The sequence below is a fragment of the Acanthochromis polyacanthus genome, chromosome 8 (assembly GCF_021347895.1).
Source record: "Acanthochromis polyacanthus isolate Apoly-LR-REF ecotype Palm Island chromosome 8, KAUST_Apoly_ChrSc, whole genome shotgun sequence".
In the NCBI taxonomy this organism is placed as follows: Eukaryota; Metazoa; Chordata; class Actinopteri; family Pomacentridae; genus Acanthochromis; species Acanthochromis polyacanthus.
In genome coordinates, this window is record NC_067120.1 from 16,893,688 (window position 1) to 16,910,336 (window position 16,649).

The 16,649-nt window shown below is 40.5% G+C and overlaps 1 protein-coding gene across 2 annotated transcripts; it reads left to right on the forward strand.

Moving 5' to 3' along the window:
- Positions 1-1,300: 1,300 nt before the first annotated feature.
- LOC110959603 (transcription intermediary factor 1-alpha-like) lies at positions 1,301-15,877 on the forward strand. 2 transcript variants are annotated; one of them, XM_051952802.1, is made up of 18 exons: positions 1,301-2,080; positions 2,281-2,399; positions 2,663-2,810; positions 3,052-3,199; positions 4,035-4,151; positions 4,454-4,568; positions 4,779-4,925; positions 5,107-5,221; positions 6,035-6,411; positions 8,118-8,255; positions 8,344-8,449; positions 8,563-8,620; positions 8,759-8,891; positions 10,660-11,012; positions 11,282-11,411; positions 13,810-13,884; positions 14,378-14,533; positions 14,643-15,877. In XM_051952802.1, the coding sequence occupies exons 1-18, from the start codon at positions 1,810-1,812 to the stop codon at positions 14,880-14,882; spliced, it is 2,946 nt and encodes a 981-aa protein (XP_051808762.1). In that variant the 5' UTR covers positions 1,301-1,809; the 3' UTR covers positions 14,883-15,877. The 2 variants fall into 2 exon arrangements, with proteins under 2 accessions (XP_051808762.1, XP_022062214.2); XM_022206522.2 differs by having other exon boundaries at positions 1,302-2,080; positions 3,052-3,184.
- The last annotated feature ends 772 nt before the right edge of the window (positions 15,878-16,649 follow it).

The window sequence follows — 16,649 nt, forward strand, 5'->3', positions numbered from 1 at the left end:
AACATACCTGCATCAGAAACAGGTCACTAATAGATTTGATTGCACTTACACTCTTACCTGAACCTGGTTCTTTTCGAAAAAACAGTCTTATGTCCATGATGATGAGGCTGTCTGTCTCTCTGTCTCTCTGTCTCTCTGTCTGTCTGTCTGTCTGTCTGCACACACACATAACAGGAGTTATAATGTTAATGGGCATCCAGTCAGTCCAGTTGGTTCAAACAGACATTGAACACCTGGAACATTTGCTAGCTAGAAAAAACGTCAGCTAACTCCTACCTAACAACATAAACAGTAAGCTATGATTAAATGCAGCAAACATGAGGACTTGTAATGATAATAATGTGTTGGTATTGAGTGGTAGAATTATGCCACATATCCTGGTTTAAACCAGGTACTGTATGATTTTTACACTTTTCTGGTTTGTTAAAAAAAAAGGACATGCAAGACAAAAAAAATAAAAATCTCTCAGACTTTAGGGGTGCTGGGATTTAATTTAGGAGTGCTTGAGCACCCCCCAAAATGGGCTAGAAACGCCTATGGTTCATACCACTCTGTCAAATTTGTTCATTCTGTTTATAGTATAACATACTGCACATACGGTCATTCTGCTTCAATTCACCAAATCCTCCACATCTGACCATCTTTAATTTGACAGATTTTTTTTAAAGTGGTAAATAATGATTGAGTTGATCACGTGTAAAATCTGGGGTCATTAGTGTTTGACTAACAAATTTTTAAACAGGGGTGGGATCATGCCGATTTTTGCATTGTTTTCGTAGCACCAATCTGTGGAGCAAGAGTCCTAAAATATGTACATGTGGTCTTCAATGATACAGCCTGCTTCTATAAAACAACACAAACCAGTAATGGTGCAAATTTGATTTTAAAGGGGAAAAAAAATCAACGCTTGTACTCTGATATTCCACCAACGACAAAACCTTTATTGGTCAGTCCAAGAGGTGATTGAACCAACAGGAGATTTTGCATGTTGTACTTAATACTAATAACATACATATGAAAAGAAAAAAAAATGGACAAATATGAGATGTTAAGGTGTGAATTTTTTTTTAAATAGTGAATTGAGACAGAATGACCTTATAATTTTTTTTTGCTGTTTCTTTTGCCTTTTGTACTACATGCTAAACTGCATTTTATTGTCTTAGCACTTGCAAGAATAACAAAGTGGAATCTTAAGTAGAATCTAATGTAATCTATAAATAAACTAGAATATAGATCCATCAAATGGAAACGATTTATTAATTAAGAATACAACAGGCTTAAGTTAATGATTAATGACCTGAGAAGATGTTGCAAATATGTTGGTTGTGATGATGCTATGCAGGTTCAAGTGGTTATTAGGTAGTACAGTTTTTAGATCAGAGACAATGGGGTGCAAGAAAACAAGCAAGCAAACAAACAAACTTTAACTAGGTGGTACTAAGTTTCATAGTGACGGAGATCATACCAACATGCCTGTCCTGTCCGGTGGACTCCATCCTGCAGCCCTGTTTCCCATGACAACATGTTTTATTTTGACCCCACCCCTCTCGTACCGCAACAAGCGCGTGCGGTGCAATTTGAGCAACATCTGCGGCACGCGAGCGTCACGCGCAGGAGGAGGAGGTGTGTTTCATGTTTCGCGGTGCAGGTTAGTCGCGATTTACTGCCGTTTATTTAGTAATTTACAGTATTATTAGTGAATAAACGAGGCGGCGTTTTAAAATTCCGAACTGGCACAGAGTGAAGAGGACCGTGCAGGTGTTTGTTACCGGGGTTTAGACCCAGCCGTGGAAGGTAAAAGTGCCGCCAATGGATGACTGCACGGAGAAACAGCAGCCTTTGGACGCTGCTGTTATCATCGTGGAGAACGAAGCGGAGCCAGTGCGAGAGGAGAAGTCCGGTACAACCGCCCGCGTTTACCTGGACACCTGCCCTGTCTGCCAGCTAAACTTTCACAGCCGAGAGCCCAAACTTCTGCCGTGTCTCCACTCTTTCTGTAAGAAATGTTTGCCGTCACCCTCAAGGAATTTGGCCATGCCAGAGCCGCCAAACTCCCAGGTAGACAGCGCGACCAAACCACGTGAGTTCCTGTGTTTACAAACTGACCACGCATCGATTGAAGGTTACAGTTTCTTTGCATGCTAAAAACCAAACTTCATGCACGTTTGTAACCCTGTATTCACCTTTTGACTATATGTAAATCGTGTCATATGCCAGTTATTTTTCCACAGCCCAGTTTTTCGGATTTAGACCAACATGTGTGTTCCTGTTTGATTCCAGTGAATGTGATCCGCTGTCCAGTGTGCAGGCAGGAGTGTATGGAGGTAGATGTGATGGATAATGTCTTTGTGAAGGACTCTGTTGAGGCTCCTAGCAGCACAGTGGAGAGGACAGTCCAGGTTGGTGACAAAATGTGTTACCATATGGGGGCAGCCTTGTTACTAGTTTTCAGGGTAATGGATATTCCCATATGACCAGCTTCTGCCCTGAGGGTTTGTACTTGGAACATCTGGGTAGTAAATGTACCTATCACTTTGGAGTAGCAGCTTGTGTTTGTCAGATCATTGCGCTAATTTCATTCTTGCACGTTTTCTCTAATTTCACAAATTGAGACACTGTCACCTGTTTATCAGCCTCAGATGCTTGTCTCCTCTGGCTGTAGCTCTGTATGACCTGTGATGACAACACTGAAGCTGCTGCGTTTTGTGTCGACTGTGTTGAGTACCTGTGTGCCACCTGTGTGGAGGCCCACCAAAGGGTTAAATTCACTAAAGACCACACCATTAGACAGAGGACAGAGGTACCGCAAGGTATTTATAACCTGTGTCCTTATGTCACCATTTTTTTCTGTGAAATACTTGTGCTGTTTCCATGACAAAGGAAAAAGCTATTCTGGGAGCAGCGCAGCTGGTGATGAATGTACAATTATTATTCTACTTTTACATGGTTTAGGAATTAGCTTCACACCAGCTGCACAGTCCAAGTACTAGGGTGTAGGGATAAATCAGATGTTATCATGTGCCAAACATTGAGCCTTTTGTTGTTTCCCAGAGGTCCACGGTGTGTCGACTCAGAGGCCGATGTTCTGCGACATCCACAAACAAGAGCCACTGAAACTATTCTGTGAGACCTGTGACCTACTGACCTGCCGTGACTGCCAACTTGTCAAGCACAAGGACCACAAGTACTGTCAAAATGTGTAATGTAACATGATTCATCAGTTCCTGTGTTACTGGATAAATTTCAGTTTTGTTAAATTATGTTGAACAAAGACATGGCAGTCCTTACTTTCTAAGTGACGTAGTTTATATAAACAATGCATACAGGGAGTCACATACAGTATTAATATTAAAAAAACTCTAATTGTAGTTATGATATCGGTTTCAGTATACTGCCCAACACATGGGAAGCGTCCTCAAACAAGGCTAAGTGCTTACTTAGAAGGCAGCTGATCTTTTTTGTTCATGAAGAAGTTTTATTTGTCATCGAGGATTACTCCATTCAAATTGACTAGCGGGGAGTTCCTGGTGGTTATTTTGTGCCATCAGGACCTGAACGGCCAAAACTGCCTGGAGAGGGATGTTGTATGTGGCAGATAGGTGATGCCGTTGGCCACCTACCTTGTTTTGAGGTGGCTGCTCTAATTAGATGAAGATGGCTTCCTTCTTTCCTCTCTCAAACTGTCTGTCTCTCATCCGTCTTGAATAAACACCTGGAACTTTAATCAGTCACTTAGAACTGAGGGAGTTTCTTGGATGAGAGGTGAAACATTGTCAAGAACCAAAAATATGTCCAAGTGCCTCTCACTACACTTAGAATGACTATGACCTGGATGACTGATGGTCTATGCAGACATACTGTCTTTTCCATTGCCATCTACAAGTGTACTATTATAAATCTGCTCATCATTCCGGAGGGGAAAAGAAAAAAAAAAACATTAACAGTTTATTCAGACCATAATGTTGTGGTGATATGTCATCATTTATTTAGTTATTAGTGTGTTTGCACTGACTCCTCAATGTTTTTTTAATTAGTTACCAGTTCCTTGAGGATGCTTATAAAAACCACAAACAGCACATGGAGAGAATGACCCATCAGCTACAGGAGAAAAAGAAACTGATTGAAGAGGTGTCAGACTCCATAAACAATGGGTAATGTATCTCACTTTTCAACGGGTTTGTGCATTTAAAAAAAAAAGAGTCTGAGACAGTTACAATTTGAGAGTAAAAATCCAATTTGCTCATCTATACAAACTTTAGATCTCATGAATAACAACAACTAGCAGCAGCGTACGGATAGCACAATTAATATTTTAAGTTACAACAATAGGTCTCCAAAATTTGTTGTGGATTTAATATATTCTGTTTGACATCGCAAAAAACTGATGCATCATCCAACAGTAATTAATGTGTGCAAAAGTTACTTATTGACAGTGGTGACGTATGGTTTGCAGACTTCTACTGGTTGATCAGAACCGAACGTCTATTCACAATGAAATAAAGAAGTCCATCTGCAGTTTGATTCTCGAGATAAACAAGAAAGGCAAGATGCTAGTCAGTCAACTTGAGGTATGACAAAACTGACACATATGAAAAATATAATGAAATGTCAAGTGTCAATTATAAGTTTTACCGCATGCTGTAGTCCTGCAGCTTGCTGTGCTCTCCATAAGAACATTACTTCTTGCATGCTCAGCTGACTGAGTTACCCTGAGGCCCAGATTGCATCCCCTCAAGCAGTTTGAACTCTGCACCGTTCACTTATTCTTGTTTTTCCAGGCTGTCACAAAGGACCATGAGAGTGTCCTGCGGAAACAACAGGAGGACATTGGCTATCTATCCAGACACCTGGATCATGTCATCAGTTTCACCAAATGGGCCACAGCCAGGAATGGGGGCATGGCCCTCTTGTACTGTAAACGTCTGGTGAGGCCTGTCTGATCACTTATCCACTCAACAGTCTTGTTTACCCAAGCTGAAAGTCAGCTTAACTCTGTAAGCCATTTAGGAGTCTGATCTATCTTGGACGTGTTAAAGTGGGAACATGTGTCTTTTGTAATGCACAAGTGTCCTCTGAAAATTATTAATCATGCCCCTTCTGTTGCAGATTCTGTTTCAGATTGGAAACCTCCTGCAGGCAAAATGCAGTGTCTCATTTGTACCACAGAGCACTGTACGCTTCCAGTGTCGAGCCTCGTACTGGGCCTCAAATGTTGATCTGGGTAAGACATAAACAAATGATCTGGAACTCTGAGAAGGGATTCTTCACTCTTCTTTTTTAATAGTTTTGGATAAACTGAAACCTCATTCTAATTTTAGTGCTGTGTAGTATTGGCTTATTGCAGTAGTGTTCTCCTGCCTTAAAAATGTTGCAGCATTTGTACAAATAGTTCAATTGAGACTCATAGTCGACTTTTTAAGCAAGCATGAGTTTGGGACAGATATCAGTTGGAGGAAGGATGCTCAGCTATGGGGGAAATTCAGAAGGATTTAGAGAGTTGAAACATTGTTTGGCCGTTGCAATAGTTGCTATTCAGTTTAAGCCTGGCGCTTGTACTAAAGTATTAGATTATTCTCTGTCACTTGAAACACTGTCAGAAATATTAACGATTTTGCTACATGATTGTTTAAGTCTAGCACAATCAATTTCTACTGAATAAAAATCCCAAACATTGTCTGGATCCTGACAGGGAAGATCACTGTAAATTGAATATGTATTGTTTTGAAATATCAAACCAAGCAATTTGATGCCATCACATTGGACTTTGGAATAATCAAATTTACATTTTCTTCTTACATTTTCTCAACTAAGCAGTTAATTTAAACAGATTAATTGATATTATAATCAATATTGGCCAGTTTGCTGTCATTTGTAGCCCTACTTGGCCTGTTTTTGCATTTGTAACTTGACTTTTTTCAGTATTTTTGCTTAAATCTTCTGTTCCCCAAAGTTCTCTGGAATGTTCCTTCTGTATTTTGTATTTTTCATCCCTTCTTGTTATTCTCACCCTGTCTCTTTGTATATGTCCCCTCAGGCTCTTTAGTGGTAGAAAGTGTACCAGGCCACCAGCTGGCTGGTTTTCAGGGTATCCCTCATCAGCTCACCCACCCTGGGCAGGGCCCCTCAGGCTCACCCCACAGCTTTGCCCTGGGAGCTCCTCATAGCACTCTGGCTCAGCTCCAGATGCAGGTGGACAAGCTAAACCCTTTGGCTAACTGGCAGCCACAACCGCCTCCTCCACCCTGGACGTGGTACCAGAGCGTCCGACTGCCGCGGACCGTCCCAGGGCCCCAACAGGGAGGTTCTCCCTCTCACAGTATGAATCCCCAACTGGGCCGTAGGTTTGTCATGCCTCCGACCAACCATGTCAGCCCAACTAGCAGCTTACCGAGCCCCGGATTTTCTCCCCAGGTTGTTGTGCCTTTCTGTGTGTGAGTGTGCATGCGTGCTCATTTGATTGACAAGGCTTCTTAACAAGCACCGACAGCAGATGGCATTGTCCTAAATAGAGCTGACAGCCTTCACATCCTGGGCAATTTATGCCTTTCCTTGTCAGGATGGATTTTAGTCTTGGATGAGCTTATGACTCAAAATCATAAAGTAAATCAGCTTAATCTGCGGTGCAGCAGCAGCCAGCGTGTGACAGAGGACCAAAAATTCCGTAAGGAAGGCCCGATAGTATCTTGTCATCCAAGTTGTTTAGTCTAGTTCAGAGGGTGTTTTGGTTCCCACTCTGAAGTATAGGATCATGCACAGGACAATACTGGCATGTGAAGTGCACACAGACTGATGTGAGCAAGCTGTTACAGTTCCATAGGGAACTCATAGTAAAGAAATACCGCAGTATATCGCATACTTCACAAAAAAATCATGTATATTTCACACTTTTAGGAGTTTTTCAAAGCGTGCAGTTGTCATGCTGTAGTAGGTTTTTACATTCTGTTCTGGGTAGCTGTTGTTTTTCTTTTATGCTTCACTACAGTACAGTCAACTTAATGTAAATTAAGAAAAACTGACAACACTGTAATGTTACAAGATGTTTGCAGTGTTATTGTAAATCTAGTAGCTGTCAGTCCAGATCAGTTTTAGCAGTTACCTCATCGCGTTCATGATGAAAGAAAACTGACATGATAAGGCAAGTTGCAAATCTCTGCCAGCTGACTGTCATATTGTTGTGGAAAAGATTCTGAGTGATGGCTTACTGGGGGGTTTCTGAAGACAGTCACTGCTGAAAAGTGACTAAAGCACTTGGAAAATCAGTTTCAGATTTTAAGTATGTATTTATAATAGTAAATATCTACAACTCGATAGACAAAAATCATAGTTTAAATGAGAAAAGAAAATATTTGTCAAGAGTTTAACACTCGCAACTCAGTGAGTGGTTGCTGATCAGATTCTGTTGATATCAGTGTAATGTCACAATATAAAACAGTTCAAAATTCAGCAGCATTTTTTTTTTGTTAAAGTAAGACTCCAGTACTCATTGTAATAAGTTGATTTAGGTTGTTGGGGGTCATGATTTAAAGCAGTGAGTAAGCATAATGCAGTAAAGCATCAAAAATGCTGGTTTGGTCGGGCGCTCGTATAGCTCATCGGGTTAAGCGGGCGACCCATGTGCAGGGGCTGGTCTCTGACGCAGCAGCCTGGGTTCGATTCCAGCTCGCGGCCCTTTGCTGCATGTCTTCTCCCCACTTTTCTTCTCCCCTGATTCCTGTCAAGTCTTCACTGTCACTATCTAATAAAGGCAAAAAATATAAGAAAAAAATGCTGATATGGTCCAGTTAGTGTGTCTGAACTAAAAAAAAACAGACACTTGCATATTAATGTTTTATATAAATGCTATATACTGTTGCATAATGGGTAGTAAGACAAAATTTGAAAAAAATATCTGTGTCATTTAAACTATAAAAGGCCGAAGCTAAATCTCGTGAACAGATAAACCTAGAGCTGAATGTTTTGGCTGCTGCTATCTACGCTCAACCCACACAGTCAGCAGTGAAAAGTGCACCTTTATATCTCCACCTTTATCGTCACAAGATTACAAATCTTGACAAGAATCTAGCATTGCAAAGATTGCTTTGTTTTCTGTCTTTCTTTAATTCCCACGTTCGTTGCAGCATCATCTGAGGGTGATGGGAAGCAGCTCCAGCTACCAAACCAAACCTGTGGACATGTTTTCTGCTTCACCTCCTTGCACGCTTATAAGACCACTGTCCATCAATGGTGGTGTCACTTCGCCTCAATCAAGACAGGTGGTAAGCAGCTCCCTCTAGTACCTGTGCATGACAGTCGCCACTGCATAATATCACCTATTTAGTAAATGAAACGCAGTGTTGTGTTTAGATTGAGCCCACATATGTGAGCAGGAGGAATGAATCAGCAGGTCCAGTGTACATGATGAATCCCAACTATCCTCAGGGCCTAACGCTGTCTTTACCAAACAGAAATGGTATGTTTATCCATCAGTGTTCTTGCACCTTTGCACCTTTTTGTGACCTGCAGAATTTATCCGTTATTGTGTTCTTAATAAAGTAATAGTCAAATATTTTCTTCTCTTTCAAGTGCAAGGACAGCAGAATTCACCAGGGTACACTGCTGTATCCCAGGAGGAAAAACAAGGGTAGGGGACCACTGTGACATGCTCACAAACACACACAAGCACAGATCCTCTCTCTTTTTCTGATAGGAGCCTAGTCCCCAAGTGCTATTGTTCTCTCCAGTGAATTTTGCTTTAATTGGTGTTTGTTTTGCTCTCAAGGACAGTTTCCTGGAAACCTCCAGAAACACACAGGGCTAATGGAGGAGTGGGCTCTGCTGTCAAGAGGAAAAGAAGATCATCTCCAGGGCCAGTCATTGTCATCAAAGATGAGCCAGATGATGACAGCAGTTATGTGAGGAGACAATAAATCCTTATTATTCAGTCTGAATAGTATTACACGTGATAATTGATAGATGTTTTTGCATTTAACTGTAAAACTTAAAAGCATGGGGTAAATTGTTGCTTCTTAATTGGGTCACATTAGTGGCGTTTTTACCATCATTTCAGTCAGTTCAAATAAAAATTTTACTCATGCACGTAAACAACGGGACCTGGGAACACTTTTGATACAGTGCAGAAAGATTCCAAAAACAAAAGCAGTCAGACAAGTTGAAAACAGGCCAGTCTGACTAACCGGATGTAGAATCGAGGTATGAGGCTGCCATTTCTGCCATGCATTTCTTTGTCTTCAGAATCCCTTCAATGCAGAAAAAAAAACTACCTCTGAGCTAGCAAGCTCCACACTGAAAATTGCAAGTTTTGGCAAGGTTTCGTTTGTGCCTAAAGGCAGACCTACTGGGTTCTTTGGGTGACTTAGCTGTTTTAATCTTGTTTGTAGACAAGCCTGCAAATGTTCCACCAAAGCAAGGAGCAAGGACACCATTACTGAATCCTGGGCTTAGCATCATGAAGGAAAATAGTGACTGGTTTAAAGAAATGCAAACAAGCCAGAGTGATTTTGCCTTTTGCAGAATGATGATGAGGTGCAGCCAGAGCAGTCTGCAGTACTGACACAGCTGGACAGATACTGTAGCTCTGGCTATGTCAGAAGAAAGCCAGCTTAAAATGTCAGTAATAATTTCTTATTGGAGAGAAAAACTATGTGGCACGGATATGACAAATACTGCATGTCGGTGTGAAAGCCAACGCATGCCATGTATCCCTGAATATTTTTTTGTCATATTTGTCGAAGGTCTCTTCATTTCCCAACAGTGATTAATACATTGAGTGGCTTTGATAATAAGTGTGTGCGTGCGTGTGCGCGCGTGCGTGCGTGCGTGCGTGCGTGCGTGCGTGTGTGTATATGTAGGGAGGGTGGAGAGTTGGGTTATTTTAATTTTTATTTCTATTTTTAATTGTATTTATTTATTGCCTTCTTTGTTTTTAATTCTTGTGAAGCACTTTGTGTTGTTCTGCATGAAAAGCGCTACACAAATAAATAAAGTTTGAAGTTTGAATAAAAAGAAAAGAAGAATTGTGACAGTCTCAGGCATGTCAATCATTTCAGTTGGTCCAAATGAGATGACTAGATGACCTACCTGCCTGTTTAACCATCTACCTGACATTTTGCTAAAGCTAGCAAGCACTAAAACAGCAGACAAAGGGCCGTTACAATTTAAATTTCAACCCAAAGCTAAACTTAGCAGATGATAGTGTTAATTTTTGTATTTTTGCATCTCCATCCTCCTCCAGTTACATTAGGGCATGTTTGCATGTACTGTATCTGTGTACTGCGTTTTTGCCGGATGCCTGCTTGGTAGCATAGTTGTGAGCAAGTGTTGTTTGATGATATTTATCTTGTGTTAGCTGTAGGTGATGTAGCCCGTTTGTGTATTTTCATACATGAGGCAGCTTTTAATGCATGCACTCTCTCTGACAGCACTCTCTGTCATGGATTAGTCCTCCAACAGAACTCTATCAGTACAAATTCATGTTCTTTAGCGAGTGGGATATTTTCAGTTGTATGCTTTAATAATACAGTTTACTCTTGCTGGCTTCTACGATACTGCACACTCCTGCTTTAAACCAATACATCAGTCGATTAACTTTGAAGTTTAAACCGACAGTTTAGGTACTGGTAGTATTTTCAGACTTCTTTCTCTCTCCGTTTTGAATTTCAGGCACATTCCAATCAAAGAGCCAACCTTCCTGACAGCACAGATGACCAACCCAAAATCAGTTCCAAAGTTGAAAGAAACAAGGTCCCAACTCCTCTCCAAAGCACAGAAGACAGATCTCACAGCCCGTCACAGCCTACAGCCAGTCCGTGGGGCCAGAGTAAAACTAAAGCTCCAAATCACATCCTTTCAGTGGCAGAAGAGCAGCAATTCGACCGAAATCAAGCTCGGCTGGAAGACTCTAATGAAGTCTTGTGTGCTGTGTGTCACACTGGTGGAGAGCTGTTGTGCTGCAATAAGTGTACCAAAGTTTTTCATCTCATGTGCCATGTTCCATCTCTCCTCAAGTCACCCAGGCAAGCTCGGTCAAAATATATTTATTGCTGGTCTCAGATTAAAATACCAGAACTCATTTCTTTTCAGTTTTATGTTTACAAAAATGGGTTGTGGTCCTATGTGGAAGGGGAAAAAAAGACCCCTTAGCTATTCACATTGAGGTTGTTTTTGACAAGTTGTTTTCACATTTTGAAGGTGTAAAGTTTTCATTTGACAGCAGCATTATGCACGTCTTGTATTTTTCTGAGTACTGGCTTTTGTATTGAGTGTCTGGACTGTTTCTTTTCAGCGGGGAATGGTTTTGCTCTTTCTGCCGTGACCTGTTAGTGCCTGAGATGGAGTTTGACTGCAAACCTGAAGCCAAAACCGTAAAGACAGAGACAGATTTTCAAGGAGGATTTGCCCCGATGGACAAACAAGTAAGTACTTTTTTTTGTGATTTGGTTGCAATTATGGAATTATAGTTATTATTATCACAACCTGTTTGATTACCGTAAAGTTGGAAAGTAAACATTGTCAAGTAAGTCATGCAGTTACAGTTAAGTTTAGCTCGTGTAAATCCAATGAACAATATGTGTTAATTATTTCATTTAATTCGATTTCAGTCAAACTTAAAGGCATTAGAGGAGATTTAATTTCCTACGACTTTGAACATAGCATGCGCATGCGCACATACAACCTCTCCCTCACCCCCCTCTAACCTCCCCTCTCTTAACATTTATGAAGAAACGCCCCCCTCCAGAAACTTGGGCAGCACTTGTGAAGTTGTCTTTTATGGCTGGGTCCCCCTGGATCTTTATCTGCCATTATGTAAAAAAAAAGATGAGCAAAACAAGTCGCCAGCTAACTACGAAGCTATACCAAAGCAACACATACAGAAAACATGTAAGTCCAAGGCGTACGTAATCTACGTAACTAGGCCTGAGCCGGAAGATTTTTGATTGACAGGAAAGGGAGCAAACCAAACGCCTCGGTCCGAGCGCATTGATTGGCTGATGTTTTTCAGGTCCTGCCATGTCCACAGTTATTTTTTTTTATTTTTTATTCTTTTAGAAACCATACATACAAGTCCACTAAAGGTCAGTATATTCATTTTATGTGAATCAGACAAATTAAACAAAAAAAGACATCCTCCATAATGCCTTTAACTTTATTAAATAGAAGCAGGGTAATTATAGATATTCATAGCAGAGCACCAACAAATATGATTACGATGACATAAATACTGTCTTTATTTCAGTTATGCTCCTCTTAAGTCAAAATCTATCAATTGGATGTCACCTCACTTCACCTGTGTACAAAAGGTATATAAAAATGGAATAGTAGAAGTGATCTCAATCCTTAGGTACATATAATAGTGACTTTCCTCCGCTTTTTTATTGAACAGAATCTCCTTGTCAGTTGTCGTCTTGCCTGACAGTCACATCTTTCATGTTTAGTAGTCTGAAATTTAACAGCAAAACAAGCACAGATAGTCAGTTTAGCTAAACAGGAGCAGGAGGTGAGTGCTGCAGACTGAATATAGCACGTACAGTGCCTACAAAAAGTATTCATCCTCTTTGAAAGTGTTGCCATTTTCACTGATTCATGGTCAGTCATGCCAAATGTAAAATAAGTGATTGCATAAGTGAAGCAAAGTGGCTCACCCAATTGAACACAGGTGCAGCCACTTGGTGCTAGAAATCACACAGTTAGTGAAATAGAGATCAGTGAATGTCTCAAGTAAGAAAGAGTAGCAAAGTCAAAGCCACTTTTGGAAAAAAGCTCATATTAAATCTCAACTACAGTTTGCCAGAAGGCATGCGGGACACTCTGAAGTCAACTAGAAGAAGGTTCTTTCTTGAGCTTTTCTCCCATCAGACTAAATGTGTTGTTTGGCAGACACCCAAAGCTGCATATCATCCAAAAAACCCTATTGTCCTTGTGAGGCATGGTGGTGGCAGCATCATGATGTGGGGGATTCTTCTCACCACCAGGCCCTGGAAGGTTTGTAAAGGTAAAGGGTAAAATGAATGCAGCAAAGTATAGGAAAGTCCTGGAGGATGAGCTGATGCAATCTGCAAGAGAAGGGGAGAAATGGTGTGAAGACAATAAAGTAAATGTTCCTCAGTGGCTGAGTCAGAGCCCAGAAATCAATCCAATTGAGAATTTGTGGCTGGACTTGAAAAGGACTATTCACTCATGAGCTGTTGTGCAAAGACAAATGGGCTAAAATCGCAGTCCAGATGTGCAAGACTGATTGAGACCTATTCACACAGGCTCAGTTGCTCTGGAGCCTTTCCCAGCTGACACAGGGTGAAAAGCAGGGTACACCCATGGCAGGTCGCCAGTGGAACCAGTTGCAACTCACTGAAATAAACCTTGGCATGCTGCACTTAGAGCCAAACTATAAGCGTATTACAGCCACCTCTCAAATCTAAAGGCAGTGTGGGTGTGACACAAATAAATAGATTTTGACTAGAGACTTACTTTAATGCATCAATCTGAGTAACTGTCTTCCTAGTCAGTTGTATTGTATTATCTATTGTCCAGGAAGAGTATTTTGTAGGAAAAACATAATATTGATAACAGTGCGGAGGAAAATCAAATCTCAACAGCAATAAGCTGTCTGATCCTGTATTTTGCAGTGATTTAACAACAGCTAAGAATCAATATTTGGACAGACAAAGCAGATTAGGGTTCTGACAGACAAACATTAGAAATTTGATGTAGTAATTAACTGTGTAAAGCAGTAGGCTACAGATTGGAGGACTGCATTTGGTTTCTCAGTTATCAGTTGACATGTATTAAGTCATATGCATTTTTCTACCACTGCAGAAATGCGAGAGGCTGTTGCTGCACTTGTTATGCTCTGAGCTGAGCTCAGAATTTCGAGAGCCTGTATCCACCCCGGTGAGTCTGGAACTATGATTGACTAGAAAGGAAAAGTTAACAGGATTAGTGTCACATGGAGTTACTGTAAATAGAATTTTAATTATGTGTAATATGGCATATTTACCACTAAAGCCAGAAAAATTATAAATCAGAAGCAGAGCAACTTTAATCAGGTACTGTAAATATACAGTCAGCTGTCCTCCCAGTACAACACTTTTCTTTCTTCCTGCACTAAGTGGATAAATACAGAGAACTATAGACAATAAATTCAACATTACAGTATATATATAACACATTTGTGCGCAAGCACTTGACCAAAGTCCAATTTTGGCTTGAACTGACTCTAGTTATTATGAACCCTTGCATAACAAAACAGTAAATATCCATTACTCATTGTGCACAGTGCTGACTGTTATACTTTATAAATACAATATTATAATCATGATTCTGTTTAAACATCTGTCCATGAAGTTTTATTGTTTCATTATCTCTCCCTTTCTAAATACTGTAGGTATGTGCTAATAACAGGCTGGCTGTAAAGCTACCAATGAATCTTTCCACTGTGAAAAGACGTCTGGAGGCTAAACACAGTCTGTGCTACCAAAGCACTGCGGAGTTTGTGTCAGACATCAGGCTCATATTTGGAAACTGTGCAGTTCTCAGTGAGGTACTGTAGACTGAACTGGTTTTAAAAAGCCTTTTCTTTGCATTGTTCACTTCTTGATACCTGGTAATGAACTGCTTTGCTATTTTCCTTGATTTCCCTTCTATGCCAGGCTGAAGCTGAAATCACCAAAACCTGCAGGGAACTTAAAGTGCTGTTTGAAGAGTACCTAAAGATCATCTACCCCGACCAAACCTTTCCAGAAATCAAACTGGAGATGATACCTACTGCTCCTCCTGAAACTCAGCTCTCACCTCTTGACAGTATGCCACAGCTTGCAAAGCGTCAACGCACATGTTCAGACTCCCAGGATACACCGGGCTGTCCCAGTGGAGAGGAGGGCGTTCCATGAAAGCACAAATCTTCCCAATCATTTCGATATTTAACAACACTGCCAGCACCAGATAGTATGTGGTGTGGAACACTTTATTGCAAACATTTGTGATACATAGTTACCTTCAGGTCACCAAAAATGTTTTATATATTTCAAAATGAAATTGTACAGGAAGCAAAGACTGTCTCATACATGATATAGGACCCTAATTAATTCTTTTTCCTGGGATAAACAGCATTAAAGTTGTTGGTTTTAGTGGATTTTCCATCTCTACTAAAGCTTGAAGATTAAAACTTGGTTCCATGCAGCAAGTACATAGCGTACATTGACCCGTTTTGGGTGTTTACAGGGTAAAGCTAACTGGCCATAATGGTATGCAAGTCTGCACAGAGTAGATACCATTGATTGTTCGCAAACAAGCTAATGAGTTAATATGTGGTATGGTATGTTAAGGGTGTAAATATTGCTGTAATTAGACACAGGATAGTAGTCATGAGCTTTGGTGTTTGTGATTTGTCCCTTGTGGCACTAACAGTAAATGAAAAACTCAAAGGAAATGAAAGTTGCTTGTTAAAATAATAGACTGTGTGAGATTTTACACTTTCACGCATCGTTGTACATATTGCTGTTTGGTGTTATTTCTGTGACTTTTCCAAATAGCATAGAACTATAGATTTAATGTTATAAAGGTAAATGCCATATGAATTTTTATTATCGTATTTCTTTGTTGTCATTTATATATTTATTTTATCGTGAACAACTAAGCACAGTGCCTGCGTTACATTATATGAGAACCTGTCATTTTTTTGTTTTTTTTTTAGGATAATATTGTTTTAGTAAAATCACTTCTTATACACACATGGTATTGCCAAATATTGTCTCATATTGAAGATTGAGCCACAGGCCTATTTGCATCTAGATAAGCCTGCAGGTGTTAACAGGGTAGAATAAAGTAAAACTGCTTAATTCTTGCCAGGTAATGATCAATACATGTCTTTCATCTTGTAACTCAATGTTTACTGGCTCTATTAATGCCCCACTTGAAAAAATAACCAAGCATTGTTCCTTTTCTTTACAACCTAAACTCAGTAACTTTCTTTTTTTACAGTGCTGTGCTGATAAACAGTGAGTCCAGGTTCTTTTGGGCCCCACAGTGCAGCCCTCAGTCTGCCTGGCCCTGTTAGTGGCCCTCTGCAGATTGACACAGATGTGGCAAGACAAGCTTTGTTGAGCTTCAAAGGAACTGTATCTGCACCCCCCCACAACAAGATTAACACTGTTTGAATGCGACCTCGGCCACTCCAATTTCCTCCACCTATGAGCTAGAAGGTCAGTCCATGCTGCTGTTTCTTGTTAAAGCCCAAATGTAGATTAGAGGTGGAAAGGTGGAGTGAGGGCCGGTAGTTTCTGGTCGGCTGGAAAGCGCATAAGAAGTTGGCCTCAGATGTTCACTGCAGCCGGCCAACCTCGGAGCCTGGCACTGGTCTGACTCTCATTTAGGGCATTCTTCGTTCCTTATATGGTGCATTATCTCTTTTCTACATTACCACAGGCCCAGATAAGATAAAAGACAAGTCACCAGGAGAGGGGTGCTCTTTGTTGTTGTGATAACTTTTACAGTTCAGAGACGGTTAACTGACATTAACTGATAGATGACTGCAGGAACCAAATATGCACTGCTGTAGTAACAGTCTTTACTTCAATACTTAATGTGTTTAATCTGTTAGTGTTTTCCGACTGTTCTACTACTTCTAGGAACTTGCACAAAGCCTGCCGAAGTTAGGT